Source organism: Aotus nancymaae, unplaced genomic scaffold (assembly GCF_030222135.1).
Source record: "Aotus nancymaae isolate 86718 unplaced genomic scaffold, 86718_ANA_hifiasm-v0.15.2.pri h1tg000021l, whole genome shotgun sequence".
In the NCBI taxonomy this organism is placed as follows: Eukaryota; Metazoa; Chordata; class Mammalia; order Primates; family Aotidae; genus Aotus; species Aotus nancymaae.
Window position 1 is genome coordinate 24,160,672 of NW_026988433.1, and position 19,899 is coordinate 24,180,570.

General features: G+C 45.9%; 1 protein-coding gene across 2 annotated transcripts in view; it reads left to right on the forward strand.

The window, feature by feature from the left end:
* Window positions 1-19,899, forward strand: part of SVOP (SV2 related protein) — a 99,857-nt gene that overhangs the window by 47,899 nt on the left and 32,059 nt on the right. For both annotated transcript variants that reach the window (XM_012469129.3, XM_064379879.1), the window contains exons 7-8: window positions 15,465-15,528; window positions 19,475-19,600. In XM_012469129.3, coding sequence (XP_012324552.1) covers window positions 15,465-15,528; window positions 19,475-19,600 — 190 coding nt within the window. The remainder of the gene's footprint in view (window positions 1-15,464; window positions 15,529-19,474; window positions 19,601-19,899) is intronic.

Below are 19,899 nucleotides of genomic sequence, written 5' to 3' on the forward strand. Positions count from 1 at the left end.
AAGGACGGAGCATGACCTTGGGCAAGGCAGCTACTTTTGGCCAAGGCAACTTCTGCAAAGGACTCAGCTATGAGCTCTTAGCAGGCAATGCTCCTGCTCATTCTGGAGGGAATAAATGCCTCAGTCCTGAAGGGCAGACCACGTGGCACATCACAGCATCCTCCACAGTCCAGGGTGGATCCACTTGCTTCAAATATAGTCATGCATCACTTAATGAGGGGGAAGTGTTCTGAGAAATGCATCAATAGGTGATTTTGTCACCATCCAAACATCATAGAGTGTCCTCATACAAACCTAGGTAGGACCACCTCCTACACAGCTGGGCTATACAGGGTAGCCTATTGCTCCTGCGCTACAAACCTGTACAGCATGTAATCATGCTAAATACTGCAGGCAATTCTAACACAATGGAATTTGTGTATCTAAACATATCTAGACATGGAAAACCTACAGTAGAAACACAGTATTAAATAAATTTTAAAAAAAAGGCCAGGCATGGTACCTCACACCTGTAATCTCAGCACTTTGGGAGGCTGAGATAGGAGAATCACTTGAGCCCAGGAGTCTGAGATCAACCTGGGCAACATAGCGAGACCCCCCTCACTATTAAAGAATAATAAAAATAGGCCAACTTTGGGTGCACTGCTGATGAGTTAGCCCTGCTCTGCAAGGAGCAGTACTCTTCAATAAAGGATTGCAAAATAAATAAATAAATAAATAATAGAAATCACAGTCTTATCATCTTATGGGACCACCATCATATATGTGGTCTGTTGTTGAGTGAACTGTTTGCAGCCCATCATTGTAATCGGTTCACACCACCTAAGAACAGTTCCTCCAGGATTCTGGTTACTCTCTTTTCTGCAATAAGCTAATCTACAGTCCCTGTGATTGCTGCTGGCCTCATGGCTGCAGTGGATGCCAGTGTCTCCTGCCTCTGCTCCCCATTCTAGATTCCTCTCAGCTTCAGCAAGCACTTCCAGTGATCTAGACGGTTTACTTGGGTGGGAGACCGATACCTCACGCTCAAGGGGTTCGAGTCCCTGGTCACCATGCCTCTTTTAGGCCATAGCTGCTGTGCTTGAACATTTAACACCAAAATTGAGCAGGGGAATATCAAGACATGTCTGGTATATCACCTGGGTGCCCCTATGATAGATGGGGCTTATTAAGTGTTAATGATGGTTAGGATCAATTTCTCTGACAGAATGCTGACTCTTTTTCTTGCCTCTTTTTCTTGACACAAGGAGCCCAGAGTTACTGGGTAGAAGCTATTGCTTAAAATCTAATGGGGCCGGCCCCAGTGGCTCACGCCTGTAATCCCAGCACTTTGGGAGGCTGAGGTGGGTGGATCACCTGAGGACAGGAATTCGAGACCAGCCTGGCCAGCATGGAGAAACCCACCTCTACTAAAAATACAAAAATTAGTTGGGTGTGGTGGTGCATGCCTGTAATGCCAGCTACTTGGGAGGCTGAGGCAGGAGACTCGCTTGAACCCAGGAGATGGGGGTTACAGTGAGCTGAGAGCACGCCACTGCAATCCAGCCTCAGTGACAAAGCGAGACTCCATCTCAAAAAAAAAAAAAAGAAGAAAAAAGGTCTACTGGGACTCTTGCTGTGTCTCCTGTGGAAGCTTTCCTTCCCTGGGAGCCAGGACCTCTAGAGCCACAGAGCCTAGAAGTGCAGGATGTGAAGTACAAATCCCCTGACGTGGGTCACAGGCACTGATGACAATGAAGCCTATTCTTACTTCAACCCCTTCATTTCCAGACCCATGAATCTCTTCTCCTGGGGACGAAGCATCGTAATGACAATGGACTTGAGTGGGTATTGTGTCCTGGAGGACAGTGCCCCATGGTCATAGGGCATCATCTCCAACCTGACACCTTAGTGTCACCTTCAAAGGGCTGTTCCATTGTTTCCTCGGGTAGCATCTTCAGGATAGCACAATATATGATAGGACCAGTGGATTCCACGGCCATATATGCACTTCTTTTTTTTTTTGAGACAGAGTCTTGCTCTGTCACCCAGGCTGGAGTGCAGTGGCACAATCTTGGCTCACTGCAACCTCCGCCTCCTGGGTTCAAGTGATACTTCTGCCTCGGCTTCCTGAGTAGCTGGCATTACAGGCACACACCACCATGCCTGGCTAATTTTGGTATTTTTGGTAGAAATGGGGTTTCACCATGTTGGCCAGGCTGGTCTCGAACTCCTGACCTCGTGATCTGCCCGCCTTGGCCTCCCAAAGTGCTGGGATTACAGGCATGAGCCACCGTGTTGGCCCCATATAACCACTTCTACGTCTCCTTCAGTATATATGGGCTCCTTGGGTCCCATGCCATGTTATGAGTGATCCTTTGTCAGTGGGTCAGACATTGTGTGAGTTCTCGGGTGATGGTGACGACTGAGACTTTGCAGGCAGGAAAGATAAACCAGTACCCAGAATACATGCTGATTCGGTGAAGATGAATTGCTGCTCCTTCAAAACTGGAAGAGTCCAATGTATCTAAGTTGCTACCATGTGACATGGAGTGGTTCCGTCCTGGGGCCTCCATGTTGGTCTCTGTTGCTGGCAAGCTGGCTCTTTGGCAGCACAAGCAGCAAGACAGAACAGCATGGGAGGTGGGGATCTGTTCAGTCCCACTAGAGCACCCACCCTCTAAGGGGTAATAGTTCAGGGATTGACTTCTTATGCCTGCTGAGCATTGTGACTGCGTAAGACTAGAAGAGACAGCCTAGAAGGGTCATGCTAATTCTAAAATAGATCATTGGCTCTGAAAGCAGGCTGCTTGGGCTTGAATCCTGGCTCCATCACATAATAGCTATATGACCTCGGGCAAGTCACTGACCTTCCCACATCTGTTTCCTCATCTCTAAAATGGATCAACAACATCCCCACCTCATGGAGTCCCTTAAAATAGTCATTAAATGACAACATTCTATAAAATGCCCAGGGGAATGCCTGGCAGAGCACCCAAGATTTTTTATTTATTTGTTCTTATTTTTTTATTTTTTCATGACAGAGTCTTGCTCTGTCACCCAGGCTGGAGTGCAGTGGTGCAGTCTCAGCTCACTGCAACCTCTACCTCCCAGGTTCAAATGATTCTCCTGCCTCAGCCTCCCAAGTAGCTAGGACTACAGGCACTTGCCACATGCTCAGCTAATTTTTGTATTTTTAGTAGAGACGGGGTTTCACCAGGTTGGCCAGGATGTTCTCGATCTCTTGACCTCGTGATCTGCCTGCCTCGGCATCCCAAAGAGTTGGGATTACAGGCATGAGCCACCGTGCCTGGCCAGCACTCAAGATTTATTAACAAGCATTTGATCTGCTGAAGGCTTTGGTAAGAGGAAGCTCAAGCATCATTGTGATGGATGATGGATGACAGATGAATGATTCAAGGTACCATTGTAGAAAGAACAGGGACAGGGGAGATAGAACCACATGGATTTAACACATGAGCAAACCCCCAGCCTCCTCCTGCCACTTGGAGGCTGGAAGTGACTCTCAGTTCCCCTCCATCCTTCCCTCCTTTATTCATGATTAATTCCTCCAGGGCTCTGGAGAGTAGGTATTTGACGTACACTTCTCGATCTGGGATGAGCTTACAAACCACTGGAGCTTGAAGCAAAGGCTATTAACAGAGCCACAGCCATAAATCTAGGCTGGCAGGGACTTGTGGACAATGTGCTCTGCTTCTGGCCCAGCTCCAGGAACTCCTGCAGACACAACCACTGCCCTATTCAGGAGCCGTTCATTGAGTATGATCCAGTTTTCCCCTAGTGGCTGGAAGGAATGTACTCACAGAAGAGCAAATCAAATTCCCTTACCAGGGACACTCAGAGATACGCCAGCAGAAATAGACTTCAAACCGTCACCTGGATTTTCTTCTCATCTAAGGAAAGATAAAGGAATTAAATATTCAGAATGTCCATAGAGATTCTTGTTCAAGATGGTAGAGTAGGAAATTACATTTTCTATTTCTTCTTCCACATTTCCTGGAAATGACATAGAAGTAGTAAGAAATAAAATAAATCTTTTCTTTTGAGAGAGACAGGGTCTCGCTCTGTTGCCCAGGCAGGAGTACAGTGGTGCAGGAGTACAGGAGTACAGTTCAGTGGCTCACTGAAGCCGCGAACTCCCAGGCTCAAGCGATCCTTCTGCCTCAGCCTTCCAGGCACAAACCACCATGCCCAGCTAATGTTTTCCATTTTTTGGTAGAGACAGGATCTCACTATGTTGCCTGGGCTGGTCTTGAATACCTGGCCTCAAGCAATCTGCCTGCCTCGGCCTTCCAAAGTGTAGGGATTACAGGCGTGCATCATGGTGCCCAGCGAAGAAACAGAATAAATCCTTAACAGTGCTGGAGAGCAAGACAATGGCGCCATCAGTGGATCAGAATTTTGAGAAGCCTCTGGAAGCTTATACGCAGATGGAATTGCAAGGGTGGAGTAACTGGAACAGAGAAAACCACATCCTAAAACAGCAAAGGGGCAGGACTACAAAGGGGAAGAGAGATTCTTCCCACCGGGCTCTGGGAGAATGGCACAGGACACCAGGGGAATGAAATAAAGGACGTGGAGGAGCTAGGAGGGCCTTTCCCCCGTATCACATGCTTATCTTAAGGGTCCCCGGCTTGCACGCCTGCTCCCTACCTCTTTCCCATTTAGTTGTTCATGTATTGAACGCTACTATAGCCTTTCCGTTTGTTTATTGAGCTATTACTACATTCCCAACACTGAGCCTCGTGCTTCACATATGTTACCACTTTAACGCTCACAACATCTTAGGAAGTAGATATTACCATCATCTCCATTTTACAGGTACAAAAACTGGAGCTTTGTAGGACTAAGTAGCATGCCCAAGGTCACATAGCTAGTAAATGGCAGAGATGAGGTCTAAACATCTCTTGACCCTCCAAACCTATTCTCTGAACTACTACACTAAATAGCTTTTTATTTATTTAGTTTTGGGGGGCGGAGTCTCGCTCTATCACCCAGGCTGGACTGCAGTAGTGCGATCTCTGCTCACTGCAACCTCTGCCTCCTCGGTTCAAGCGATTCTCCCGCCTCAGCCTCCCAAGTAGCTGGGACTACAGGTGTGCATCACCACTCCCGGCTAATTTTTTATAGTTTTAGTAGAGATGGGGTTTCACCGTGTTAGTCAGGATGGTCTCAATCTCCTGACCTCATGATCTGCCCGCCCCAGCCTCCCAAAGTGCTGGGATTATAGGCATGAGATACCACGCCCAGCCTAATTTTTGTATTTTTAATAGAGACGGGGTTTCACCATGTTACCCAGGCTGGTCTTGAACTCCTGACCTCAAGCAATCCATCTGCCTCAGCCTCCCAAAGTGCTAGGATTACAGGCGGGAGCCACCGCGCCCAGCCTAAATAGCTGTTTTATCTGTGAGGAGGGCAAATAAAAACTAGTGACGAAATTACAGAAGAAATCTTTTGCCACCCAAGAGAGCCACTGGCTTCCCACCACTGTAACTCTATCCACTTATATAAAAATAATGTCTTAATTACACAACGTTCCCATCTAGTTATAAAAATGGCTCCTTTACGTTCATTATCTGGAAACATTTAGTTGCAGATATTTTGATGTGATTAAATGCAATTAAGAGTTTCCATTAATTTACAATAGCTTTATCCTACGATAGCAACTCACAAAACCAGATGAAAAAGGTTTTGCTGTATAATTCTTAAAAGCTCAACAACCAGAAGTCCTCGTAATGTACTCTGAATTTTTAGTAAAAATATCAATTAGATCATTAAGGAGCCCGTTCCGCACCCTGATCTGTGCTTCTCTACGACCCCTCCTTCTCTCTTCCTTTCCTCATTCTTTTCTTCCTTCCCCCAAAGTAGAGATTCTCATTCTTGATGATAAGAACAACAAAAACATTAGCCTTAATAGTGATGGTGACGATGATAATAAAGGAGCTTACCAAGTGCTGGGCACTTTGCTAAATTTTCTGCTCAGACTATCTTATTTGGTCCATCGAACACCTGTTTTATCCCCATATGACAGATGCGAAGACTGAGGCTTAGCACTCACAAGGGACATGCTGAAGGTCAGATAGTCACTATTACTATTTTTGAAACTGGATTTCGCTCTGATGTCAAGGCTGGGATACAGCAACACGATCATACCTCCCGGCAGCCTCAAACTCCTGGGTTTAAGCAATCCTCCCGCCACAGCCTCTGGAGTAGCTAGGAGTACAGGTGTGTGCCACCACGCCCAGCTACTTTTTTTTAAATTTTTTTTTGTTGAGATGGGCTGCAGGGGAGAGGGTGGGCGGTCTCACGACCCAGGCTGGTCTTGAACTCAAGTGATCCTCCTATCTTGGCCTTCCAAAGTGTTGGGATTACAGGTGTGAGCCATTGTGCCTGACCAGATAGTTATTAAGTGTCGTGTAGGGTGGCTGGGCTCTGTGGCTCACGCCTGTAATCCTAGCACTTTGAAAAGCTGAGGTGGGTGGGTCACTTGAGGCCAGGAGTTTGAGACCAGCCTGGGAACCATGGCAAAACCTTATCTCTACTAAAAATACAAAAATTAACGAGGCATAGTGGCACACATCTGTAAGTCCAGCTACTCAGGAGGCTGAGGCAGGAGAATCGCTTGAACCCGGGAGGCGGAGGTTGCAATGAGTTGAGATTACACCACTACACTCCAGTCTGAGGGACAGAGTGAGACTCTGACAAAAAAAAAAAATTGGAGTGTAGGGGTTGCTTTTACTTTGTAACAAACCACCTTCACATGTATGGATTAAAACAATGATTAATTCAACTCATGATTCTGCAGTGAGGCAGTTTGGTGGCTCCTCTATGCTCCATGGGGCTTGCTCATGTGTCTTCAGTCCACTGAATCATGGGGCAGCTGAGCACCTGGTCCCATGGCATCTGGACAGGGGTTGAAGGCGGGAAGCAGAAGCCACAAAGCTTCTCGACGCCTAAGCCTGGAACTAGCACATCAGTTCTGCTACATTCTGATGGTTAAAGCAAATCACAAGGCCACCCAGATCCCAGGGAGGGGAAAATGGACTCTTGATGGGACGTGCTGCCGTCACACTGCAAAGGTGCATAGATACCGTGAGGGAAATATTGGAGCAGCTTTGGCAAACCGGTTGCTACTGGGTTCAAATCCAGGTGTGTCTGGTGCCAAAGCCCTTAGAACAACTATTTCAAAGGGGTTCCGAGCATATAAAGTCAGAAGGTCCTGTTAAATCATGTATGTCCACGGCGTCTCTGGTACTGATTTGGAGCATGACTCTGGAATGTAGAGCTGGTGGTTCTTAGCAGATTTCTGTTCCCTTTAAGGCAGGTAAGAGGAATCACATGTAGAATCCCAAATAATTACACCTTCTCTCTACAGAGGGACATCAAGAAATACTAGACTTTAATTCAAGCAAGGAAATTAAACACAAATTCATTTTTGTCATTACAGACTATACTTTTGTTTTAGAAAATTTAGAAAATGCAAATAAGCACCAACAAAATGATAATCACCTCCCACTACACCATGCCTCTCCAGAAAATACCAAAGTACAGGTTGGCACTGGGCCAATATTTTTTACGTCCAGGAGAGGGCGCCATGCACCGCAGCCGAACACCACTTATGTAAGCGGCTGCGATGGGAAACCTGGAGTAAGGTAACCCACGCCCTACTGGTGTTTTAGCTGCTCTTAAAGACAATACTACAGGTAGCTGCCCAGCTGTTCTACCTTGAAACCTGCCTCCGAACGATCTTTAAATTGGTGTCTACAATGAGCTTACACACAAAGCCTGTCCTGGTTCCTCCAAAGACCAGGCAGAAATGCCAGACTGAGATCACAGGGTCTTTCTTTCCAAACACGTGATCCAAATGACAAGCCTCTAATTGCCCAGTGCCGTAAATGTCATTATTTGCAGTGGGAATTTATTTATGCCAGAATCAGCTGATTCTTGGCATTGCTAATTTCATTGCTCATTCTTTTATTTTTCAGTGTGATTATAATAATTGCCATACTCTGGATGAAGATCAAGTAGTTTGTTTTCATAATGAACTGCTATAAATAATGGCCAAATGTGGGCCACAACAATTACAGGAAAAGATGTTTTTGTGGCACAGGTGGCAAAAGCAAGAAATTGAACACAACCTAAGCATTCATTAATAGGGGGCAGTTAAATAAATGATACCACTGAGATGAGGAAGGCTATGCAGCTGTTAAGAATAATGCTCAGGCCGGGCACGGTGGCTCACGCCTGTAATCCCAGCACTTTGGGAGGCTGAGGTGGGTGGATCACGAGGTCAGGAGATTGAGACCATCCTGGCCAACATGGTGAAATCCTGTCTCTACTAAAAATACAAAAATTAGCTGGATGTGGTGGCACCATGCCTGTAATCCCAGCTACTCAGGAGGCTGAGGCAGAATTTTTGCTTGAACCATGGAGTTGGAGGTTGCAGTGAGCAGAGATCATGCCACTACACTCCACCCTAGCAACAGAGTGAGACTCTGTCTCAAAAAAAAGAATAATGCTCAATAGCCGGGTACAGTGGCTCATGCCTGTAATCCCACCACTTTGGGAGGCTGAGGGGGGCAGATCACCTGAGATTGGGAGTTCGAGACCAGCCTGACCAACATGGAGAAACCCCCGTCTCTACTAAAAATACAAAATTAGCCGGGTGTGGTGGCACGTAATCCCAACTACTTGGGAGGCTGAGGCAGGAGAATCACTCCACCTGGGAGGAGGTTGTGGTGAGCTGAGATCGCGCCATTGCACTCCAGCCTGGGCAACAGCAAAACTCTGTCTCAAAAAAAAAAAAAAAAATGATGCTCAGCTGGATGTGGTGGTTCATGCCTGCAATCCCAGCACTGAGGCAGGCAGATCACTTGAGCTCAGGAGTTCAAGACCAGCCTGGGCAACATGGTGAAATGCTGTCTCTACAAAAAAAAAAAAATACAAAAAAATACAAAAATTAGCCAAGTGTGGTGGTGCATGCCTGTAGTCCCAGCTACTCTGGAGGCTGAGGTGGGAGGATCCTCTGACCCTGGGAAGTCAAGGCTGCAGTAAGCTGAGATCATGCCACTGCACTCCAGGCTGGGTGACAGAGTGAGATGCTATCTCAAAAGAAAAAAATAAAAAGAGTAATTCTTGGCCTGGCATGGTGGCTCATGCCTGTAGTTCTAGCACTTTGGGAGATTAAGGCAGGAGGGTCGCTTGAGCCCAAGAGTTTGAGACCAGCCTGGGCAAAATAGTGAGACTCCATTTCTACAAAAAAAAAAAAAAAAAGGAAAAATTAGCCAGGCATGATGGTGCATGCCTGTCGTCCCAGCTACTTGGGAGACTGAGGCAGGAGAATCATTTGAGCCCAGGAGCTCAAGGCTGCAGTGAGCTATCATCGCACCACTGCATTACAGTGCAGACCCTGTCTCAAAAATAAATAAATCAAAGCAGTAGATCTACCTCTATTAACATGAAAAGATTTCTATGTTGTTTTATTGAAGCAGATCTTAACATAGAAATTCAAGAGCAAGAAGTTTCCTCTGGGAGACTCAGCGGCAGGTCCTCTAAATGGTCTCACCTCAAGGATGAGGGAACTGTCCATTGAGAGCTACTCCCCGGAAGTTTAAATTCTTTGGCACTTCCGGCCTGCCACAAAGGCTGGCCGAGCAAGCTTTAATGACCAGAGAAAGTTCTCTGGAAAGAGTCACAAGTACTGGCAGTTGGAAGTTGGGCTGGCATGCGTGGACGTGCTAGGAATGGGGACATTTGGGTGGAACGCTGACTGTGAGCTGTGTGTGTGAAGAAAAAAAAGGAAAGAAGTAAGGGAGGGAGGAAAAGGTAGGAAAGAGGGAAGGAAAGAGAAGGGAAAAAGAAAGAAATAGCATGTTAGTTGAATTTATTTATTTATTTGTTTATTCATAGAAAAGAGGCTGAAAGATTGCAGGCCAGGCATAGTGGCTCACACCTGTAATCTCAGCACTTTGGGAGGCCGAGGCAGGTGGATCACTTGAGGTCAGGAGTTCGAGACCAGCCTGGCCAACATGGTGAAACCCTGTCTCCATTGAAAATACGAAACAATTAGCCGGGCATTGTGGCATGCACTTGTAATCCCAGCTACTTGGGAGGCTGAGGCAGGAGAATCACTTGAACTTGGGAGAGCACACCACTGCACTCCAGCCTGGGTGACAGAGCAAGACTCCATGTCAGGAAAAAAAAAAAAAAACCCTGATCAGTAGTTTTGGCTTTGGGGGAGGGGAATGGAAGTTGGGGTCATAGGGAGAGGAAGAATCATCATATTCACTTCATGCTTACATATTGCTAAATTATTTTACAATGAGAATGCGTTCATATAATACTCTATAACTAAAAAAAAATAATGAAAATACTTCATGAAATAGGTTATAGGTCCATTATAAAAAGAAATCCTTGATCTCTAAGGACAGGAATAACTTTGCCCTTAGAATATACTGCTGCACATTTTTGCATGGAGTACTTTGACTGTGATTAGGTGACGGAAAGGTAAACATGGCATTACGATTGATTTTTAAAAACAATATAAGCATACCATTTGGAAAATAGAATAAAATGTCAAAGTCATCCGTGACAATTGCCGCAAACTTTAGCAACCACTATAATCTTGGTCTCTGTTATCAGGGTTTGGTTAATGAAATTCCTCATGGTTTTTGTTGAGTGAAGTACTGGAGGGAATGTAAATTGGAACAACATTTTGGAGAATCACTTTGGTAGTACATATCTCAAATCATAAAAATAAGGATAACCTCTGACTCAGATTCTACTTAGAGGGATCTGTCCTGAGGAAACAATGTGAAGACAAAGACTTCAGCCTACAGATGTTTAAGGAAGTGTTGTTTGTAACTGAAACATCCCAACAGCGCAGTGATGGGCTGCATGACGTAGACAAACCTAGTTTAAAATGTTGGCGTTTTTGCTTACTAACTTACTGGTTGTGCAGTCCTAATTAAGTAACAACTTCTCTGTTGTTGATCGATGTAGATATGAAAATGGTGGTAGTCCGTTCTCACAGTGCTGTAAAGAACTACCTAAAACTGGGTAATTTATAAAGAAAAGAGGTTTCATTGACTCTCAGTTCCTCAGGCTGTACAGGAGGTATGGCTGGGGAGGCATCAGGAGACTTACAAGCGTGTTGGAAGGGAAAGGTGAAGCAAACATATCTTCACGTGGCAGCGGGAGAGAGAGTGAAGAGGGAAGTGCTACATACTTTTAAATAACTGGATCTCATGAAAACTCACTCACTATCATGAGATGAAGGGGGAAAACCACCCCCATGATCCAATTACCTCCCACCAGGTCCCTCCCCCAGCATTGGGAATTACAATTCAACATGAGATTTGAGTGGGGACACAGAGCCAGACCCTCTCTCTGTCGCTCTCTCTCTCTCTCTCTCTCTCTCACACACACACACACACACACACACTCTCACACACACATTGGGAATTGTAATTACCCCCATTGACTCGCAATACTTATTGAGTGAGATAATCCATGTAGAACATCTAGAACAGTGTTAAGCACATAGTAGATACTCACTAAAAGGTAGCTATCACTAAGGATAAGGTTCATGCATGTGATAGAATAGATGTATGCGAGAGCCTTTTAAGTGGCATGGAAATGCTTATTTATAAATCAGATTGATAACAGGCATTCAAAACTCTTGAGTATGATCTCAGCTATGGATTCATACAGAGAGTAAAAGAAAGACTAAGACAGAAAGAGAGAATGTACTAAAATACTTACACTACGAAGTGAGACTGGCTGGCATTGACATTTTCTTCATTCTTTTATCCAAAAAGAGTCACACACAACTACTGAAGCCCTAGCCTTTCTTCTGAGGCTCCTGAGAATTCTTCTTGCTTTGGATAGAGGTTCCTTTGCTCAGAACCCTAACAAGGACTTGTACTGATGATAGAACTGTGTCTAAATCTCAGTGGCGAGACAGATAGACAGACACACAGACAGACAGACAGACAGAGACAGACAGACAGACAGACAGATAGACAGAGAGAGAGAGAGATAGATAGATAGATAGATAGATAGATAGATAGATAGATAGATAGTGGTATTGCTGAGGCTAACTTTTAAAAAGTGAAATGCAGGCCGGGCGCGGTGGCTTACACCTGTAATCCAAGCACTGTGGAGGCCAAGGTGGTTGGATCACCTGAGACTGGGAGTTCAAGACCAGCCTGACCAACATGGTGAAACCCCGTCTTAAAAGAAAAGAAAAGAAAAGAAAAGAAAAGTGAAATGCTCTATAGGGAAAGGTACCATTGATTGGGTTGCATAGAAGCAGACTGAACCAGGGCAGAGATTCCTGTATAAATGATTTATTGAGAGAGTGTTCTTGGGAGAAAGTTATAAGAGTGAAAGATGCTAAGATAAAGATACAGGGAGGAAGTTCACAGGATGTGGTTTCTTCTGGACTGACCTGAGCACACAGGGAGCTAAGGAGTGTTCATTGCTCCACAGAATCTGACCCTCACCCTCACCCCAATGCCAGGGGGTGGGCCTTTTATACACATACACGCCAGTCTGCAGCCTGCCCTGGGGAGATGGGCATAACTCCTAGGTACATCTGTGGTTAGGCAGCTCCAATTGCTCAAGAGCATCCCTAGGAGAAGGTTACAGGTATGAGCCATTAGCAGAAGCAGTGAGGTGGGCACACTGACCTAGTAAAGGGATCCTAGGGGATCTAAATGTGTCCCCAGCACCGTCTGCCTTCAAAGGGTTAAAGGAAATTAACCTGCCTTTATCCTTTATCCACCCCTTAAGAGGAGCTAGGAGAGTAACATGAGGCCATTTAGTAGCTCAGATGCCTGGCTTAGGTGGGAGATATGAGAGAAAAGAAGGCCTTCTCTTTTAGCAAAATTGAAGGCAGCAGGGGGTAGGTGGGAGCAGGGATTTGTTTAAAAGTTCCCTTCGCTGTCCAGCATGCCCGAAGGCTGAGGAAGTGAAAAGGAGGAAAGCGTGGAAGCAGCAGAGGAAGCAGCCAGTGCAGTTGGTTACATTGAGCAAACAAGTAAATTGAGCAAAGACAGAACCGTATTGAGGATAATGAGACCAGATTTCCCATTATTGGAGAAGGGAATGCAACACAGAAGTAAAGAAGGTTAGAAAGACCCCTAAGATAACTAACTGAAATGGAAAGTATCAGTATGAACTCATTGTTTTTAAATAAATATACACAGATAGATATAGATATGGCGAGTGTGTGAAGAGAGAGGAAGAGAAGTAAGACAGAAATAGATGATTGTTAGATAGATAGATAGATAGATAGATAGATAGATAGACAAACAGATAATTTCTTAGCTGTGTCCACTGAGAGGGCCCAGCAGCAGTGACACCCCAAAAGCAATGATCACACTGAAAACAGAGATATTGGTTTCTAAATACTATCTTCTGCCAAAGGGAACCAGGGCTTCCTGGAAAGGTGATGACAGACTCCAGGGCTGGGGCAAGGGAAGAAGAGCTGGACATCTTGTGCTAGAAAATAGGGGAGACCTTGAGGAATGATGGAGACATGCCAAAAAGACAATAGGAATCAGCTTGAAGGGGCTCCCACTGGCCAGATCTGGGACAGTCTGCACATCAAAATAATAACAGGTTGCAGGCTGGGCACGGTGGCTCACGCCTGTAATTCCAGCACTTTGGGAGGCTGAGGCAGGCAAATCACTTGAGGTCAGGAGTTTGAGACCAGCCTGGACAACATGGTGAAACCTCATCTCTACCAAAATTAAAGATTAAAAAATTAGCCAGGCATGGTGGCAGGCACCTGTAATCTCAGTTACTCAGGAGGCTGAGGTGGGAGAATTGCTTGAACCCGGGAGGTAGAGGTTTCAGTGAGCCAAGATTGTGCCACTGCACTCCTGCCTGGGTGACAGAGTAAAATCCTGTCTCAAAATAATAATACTAACAATAATGATAATAATAATAACAGGTTGCAACTCGTGAAATAAAATTGGAATCTGCCAGTCCTTACTGATTAGATGGATAGATAAGACAGACAAAGGAGAGGAGGAAAGCTCTTCTGAGCATCAAAATAATAACAAGCTACAACCCACTGTATAAGTAGGACCCCACAAGTCCATACTGATTGAATGGATAGACAGATAAGATGAAAGGAAGAAGGAAAAGCTCTTTCTTACAGTAGAATGTCAACTAATAAATGTAGAAAAATGACAGAAGTAAAAAATGCCATTTGTGGGGCTGGGTGCAGTGGCTCGTGCCTGTAATCCTACTGCTTTGGGAAGTCAAGGCAGGAGGATTGCTTGAGCCCAGGAGTTTGAGACCAGCCTGAACAACATAATGAGACCTCATCTCTAAAATAATTTTTTCAAAAAAATTAGCTGGGCGTGGTGCTGTGTGTCTGTAGTCCCAGTGCTATAGTCTTGGAGACTGAGGTAAGGATGGATTGAGCCAGGAAGGTTGAGGCTGCAGTGAGCCATGATGGCACCACAGCACTCAAGCCTGGGGATAGGGTGAGACCCTGTCTCAAAAACCAAATAAAAACAACCATATGTTACCATCGCAGTGGAAGATGATGTAGATAGAGATAGTCAATGGCTAAAGCTGGTAGGTGGAGGTTCTATGGGGAGGATATTGGCATAATCTCTGAATATTTTCTCACAAAGGAGAAATATTCTTCATTATGAATGGAAAGTTATAACTTAGGGTGGAGGAATCTGTCAGACCGGATTACCAAGCTGGTCATCTCCATCACTAGCTTGATCAGGTGATGAAGATTAATGTCACTGGTGATGGGGACAGGTTGACACTGTGTGCCCTGATGTACTGAGAAGAGCTCAGGTCGAGGTGTTCCTGCCAAGAAGACATTTTTCCCTGGACTTACTGGGTTATGGGTAGGGCTCAATGGCAGCAGTTATGAAATTTGAGAATTACTTGGGGAGTTAAAAATGCAGGTGAGGCTGGGCACGGTGCCTCACATCTGTATTCCCAGTGCTTTTGGAGGCCGAGGTGGGAGGATCACTTGAGGCTAGGAGTTTGAGACCAGCCTGGGTAACATACATCTCTACAAATGGTAATAATAATTAGCCAGGAGTGGTGGTGCATATGTGTAGTCTTAGCTACTCTGGAGGCTGAGGCAGGAGGATCACTTGAGCCCAGGAGTTCAAGGTTGTGCGGTGACCTAATGATTGTACTTCAGCCTGGATGACAGAGTGAGACACAGACTCTAAATAAATAAATACAATAAAATAAAAATGCAGATGCCAGGGCCTCATCCCTGGGTGTCTGTTTCTGGGTCTAGGGAGGGAGGGAGCTAGAGATCTATATATTTAGCCATCATCATCCCAGGAAATTCTGATGTAAGTGGTCCACTGACCACTGTTGGAGGAATGTCAGCAGGAAATTCAGAAAAACCATAGCCATTTTCCCACCCAGTTCTGATCTTAACTCCCTTTCTGTCTCTTTTACATTCCCAGGGTAACGCTCTATGCCGAGTTCCTTCCTATGAAAGCCAGAGCTAAATGTATTTTGCTGATTGAGGTAAGGAGGAAAGTGACCTGAGTCTCCAGAGAATGTGGACTCTGGCAGGGGTTTCTCAGATGTCTTTGGCCACAGGTCAAGGAAAAGGGGGTTTAAGAAAAAAAAATTACAGACTCAATATGCAAAAATGTAAACTGATCAGTTTCATCAGTTCTCACATGCCCGTTTTGCAATATGGATAAATTCTTCAATTGACAAGAACATTCAAGCTATCATCCCTCAAAAAAAAAAATGGCAGCAAGAGTATGGAAGAATATGTTTTTCTTGAACTAGAAAGAGCTTGAATTTGAGAGTTGGTGTTGAATAGTGTGGCGTGAGTAGACCGCACTCCTGCCCCCACACCCACATCATCACCCTCCTCCTGTGTTTTTGGTCCATGGACATTCTTGACCATTTCTGTGGCCTATCAGCTGCCTTAGAACTCTCAAGGTCCAACTAGTTCCTCTCAAGTTTTTCTTCCAGGGTCTCGTGACCCATTTCCAACCTTCCAACCATGATCTGAAAGATCTCAGAGCAAATACAATGTCCATGACCCCCCACCTCATGCAGCTGCCTGATGGCCCCCTCCACACAGTGGCAGAATGGTTTATTTGCCCCTGCTGGACATTGATCCCAACAGTGATGACTGTGAACCCACTCTGGTGTCCCCCATCACTGTAAGCACACTGACAATATTAATCACATTGCCCCACAGCCCAACATCCTGGCAACATCTGCTCCTTACCAATTAGGGTGATGCTTCAGTGATCCACACTCATGTGGATGAATCAGTTGTTTAAATATTGAAACGTATCTGGGACTTTGGGAGGCCAAGACAGGAGGATCATTTGAGGCCAGGAGTTTGGGACTGCAGTGAGCTGTAATCACACCATTGCACTGCAGTCTGAGTGGCAGAACAAGACACTATCTATTAAAAAACGACAACAACAAAAAGGCTAGGTGTGGTGGTTCATGCCTGTAATTTCAGCACTTTGGGAGGCCGAGGCGGATGGACCACCTGAGGTCAGGAGTTCACGATCAGTCTGGCCAACCTGGTGATGAAACCCCATCTCTACTAAAAAAATGCAAAAAATTAGCCGGGTATGGTGGCAGGAACCTGTAATCCCAGCTACTCAGGAAGCTGAGGCAGGATAATTGCTTGAACCCGGAAGGTGGAGAATGCAGTGAGCCGAGATCACACCATTGCACTCCAGACTAGGTGACAGAGTGAGACTCTGTCTCAAAAAAAAAAAAAAAAAAATAGGCAAGGGGAATATATCTGGACCAGTTGATCTTGAACTCTGACTGCCTTTCATTGCCTGACACTCTGTCCTCTCTTGGGACCCTCCAGAGCTTCCCATGATTCAGCAACTAAAGAGTTAAACCCTGGCACGGTGCAGATGGTGTGGGCATGTGTAATTGGTGTCCATTCTGATTGGTCAGTGCGTTACTTGTTAGACATTCTTCTCTCGGCCCTGGTTGTCAGCAACAGAAATGGACTGTGGTTTATTTAAGCGAAAAGGGACTTCAGAAGGATTTTAGGGACTCCAAAACAAATAAGGAGACTGGAGGGCCGGGTTTTGGAATGGGCAGTAATTGTAGAGTCAGGGTCCCAACAGGAAACAGCTACTGAAGTTAGGATCATTGCAGATGGTTTAATAAAGACACTATTGGCCCGGCATGGTGACTCACACCTGTAATCCCAGCACTTTGGGAGGCCAAGGCAGGCAGATTGCTTGAGGTCAGGAGTTTGAGACCAGCCTGGCCAACATGGCAAAACCCCCATCTCTACAAAAACAGCCAGGCGTGGTGGCACACACCTGTAATCTCAGCTACTCGGGAAGCTGAGGCACCAGAATTGCCTGAGCCTGGGAGGCAGAGGTTGCAGTGAGCTGAGACTGCACCACTGAACTCCAGCCTGGGCAACAGAGCGAGACTCCGTCTCAAAACTACAGCAACAAATAAATAAATCAAGGGACTATTTATAAAATCCCCACACAAGTGTTACCACCCCAGGCCAGAAGGAGCAAAGAGAGGGATTAATGAGCTGCCCAGAGAGTTGTATGATGAAGGCTGCGGGACAGGAGCTAGGACCTTCAGCTGAGGGATACAACCAGCCAGGACCACCCTGCAGGGAGGAAGCCAGGGGAATAAGTGCTTCAGTGTCTTTCTCCTCCCTTCCTCCCATCTCCTGCAGGACTCTACATTGGCTGCACCCAATGGGAAGCACTAGGACAGGGAGCCTGTTGATGGAATCCACATAAAAGTGGAAAAGATGGAGAGTGACTTGGGCAGGCAAACAGAAGATATTCAGCCCCGTCAAGAAGGGGCAATTCTGATTAGGGATTCTGGGGCACCATTGGGCAAGGGAGATGGATGTCAGTGAGCAAAGTCAGTGTGTCCATTTTGTACAGCCATGTTCATAGCCGCGTTATTCACAATAGCTAAGACATGGAAGCGGCCGGGCACGGTGGCTCACGCCTGTAACCCCAGCATTTTGGGAGGCCGAGGTGGGCGGATCACCTGAGGTCAGGAGTTTGAGACCAGCCTGGCCAACATGGTGAAACCCCATCTCTTAAAACAAAAAAAGGACATGGAAGCAACCCAAGTGTCCATCAACACACTCGTGGACAAACAAGCTGTGGTCTATACATTCACTGGAATATTATTCACCCCTGAAAAGGAAGGACATTGTGACACATGCTATATCGCAGATGAATCTTGAGGACATTATGCTCAGGGAAATAAGCCAGTCACAAAAAAACAAATACGGTACAATTCTACTTATATGAGGCACCTAGAGTAATCAAATTCATAGAGACAAAAAGTAGAATCGTGGTTGCCAAGGGCTGAGGATAGAGGGGAATGGAGAGTTATTGTTTAATTGGTACAGACTTTCTGACTGGGCACCGTGGCTCACTCCTGTAATCCCAGCAATTTGGGAGGCCGAGACGGGTAGATCACCTGAGGTCAGGAGTTTGAAACCAGTCTGGCCAACAAGGTAAAATGCTGTCTCTACTAAAAATAATACAAAAATTAGCTGAATGTGATTGGGGGCACCTGCAATTCCATCTACTCGGGAGGCTGAGGCAGGAGAATCGCTTGAACCCATGAGGCAGAGGTTGCAGTGAGCTGAGATCATGCCACTACACTTCAGCCTGGGTGACAGAGCAAGACTCTGGCTCAAAAAAAAAAAAAAAATGAGTACACACTTTCATGTTTGCAAGATGAGTTCTGGTGAAGGCGAGTGGTGATGTTTGCACAATATTACGAATGTATTTAATACCACTGAACTGTACACTTAAAAATGGTTAAGATGGTAAATTTTGTTATGTGTATTTTACCATAATAAAAAATTTGAGGCCGGGTGCAGTGGCTCATGCCTGTAATCCCGTGCTTGGGGAGGCCCAGGAGGGCAAATCACTTGAGCCCAGGAGTTCAAGACCAGCCTGGGAAGCATAGTGAAACCCCACCTCTACTAAAGATACAAAAAATTGGCTGGGCATGGTGGCATGTGCCTGTAGTTCCAGCCACTCAGGAGGCTGAGGTGGGAGGATTACTTGAGCCTGGGAGGTCGAGACTGTGGTAAGCCATGATTTGAACACTGTATTTCAGCCTGGGTGACAGAGCAAGACCCTGTTTAAAAGAAAAGAAAAGACCCAATATGTTGACTACCAATTTGACATCGCATGATATTGACCATATTGATCTCCTTAACCAGAGCTGCCACATCGCCCCACTCCAGCGGGTGCCATACAAATATACAGTGGAGATGGCACCCTTGTGAGCTTGGCAACGTGGCAGCCCTGGCCCAACCCTATAGATCACAGGGAAAGGGTGGCTATTCTAACCTTGCTGACTCCAGTAACCCCTTACCCATAGAAAGACCCTGGTCCACAGTGCCCCATAATTCCTCACTGTGTGGACCATGCTACCCCCGTCGCTGACCCCAATTCTCCTGTGCCAGGTGTTCTGGGCCATCGGGACAGTGTTCGAGGTCGCCCTGGCTGTGTTCGTGATGCCCAGCCTGGGCTGGCGTTGGCTGCTCATCCTCTCGGCTGTCCCGCTCCTCCTCTTTGCCGTGCTGTGTTTCGTAGGTATCCTTTAAGAGATCTCAGCTTTTGCTACCTGACACCTTACTATCCACTCTGTTTTTGTGGGGAGGGGATGGAGAAGGATACCAAAGCCACCTTTTAAGATTATTATTATTTTTTCATCAGGAAATGAGACAAGAGAGTTATGGCCTGGGATAGCCCCAGTATGGAGTGTTAGATTTCCTCCAGACAGACACTTCTGAGATATTTTCTAGGGAGATAACTGGGGATGTGAGGATACATTGGACCCATCATTGCAAAATCTACACTTAAAGTGATTATATTGCCCTAGGTGAGA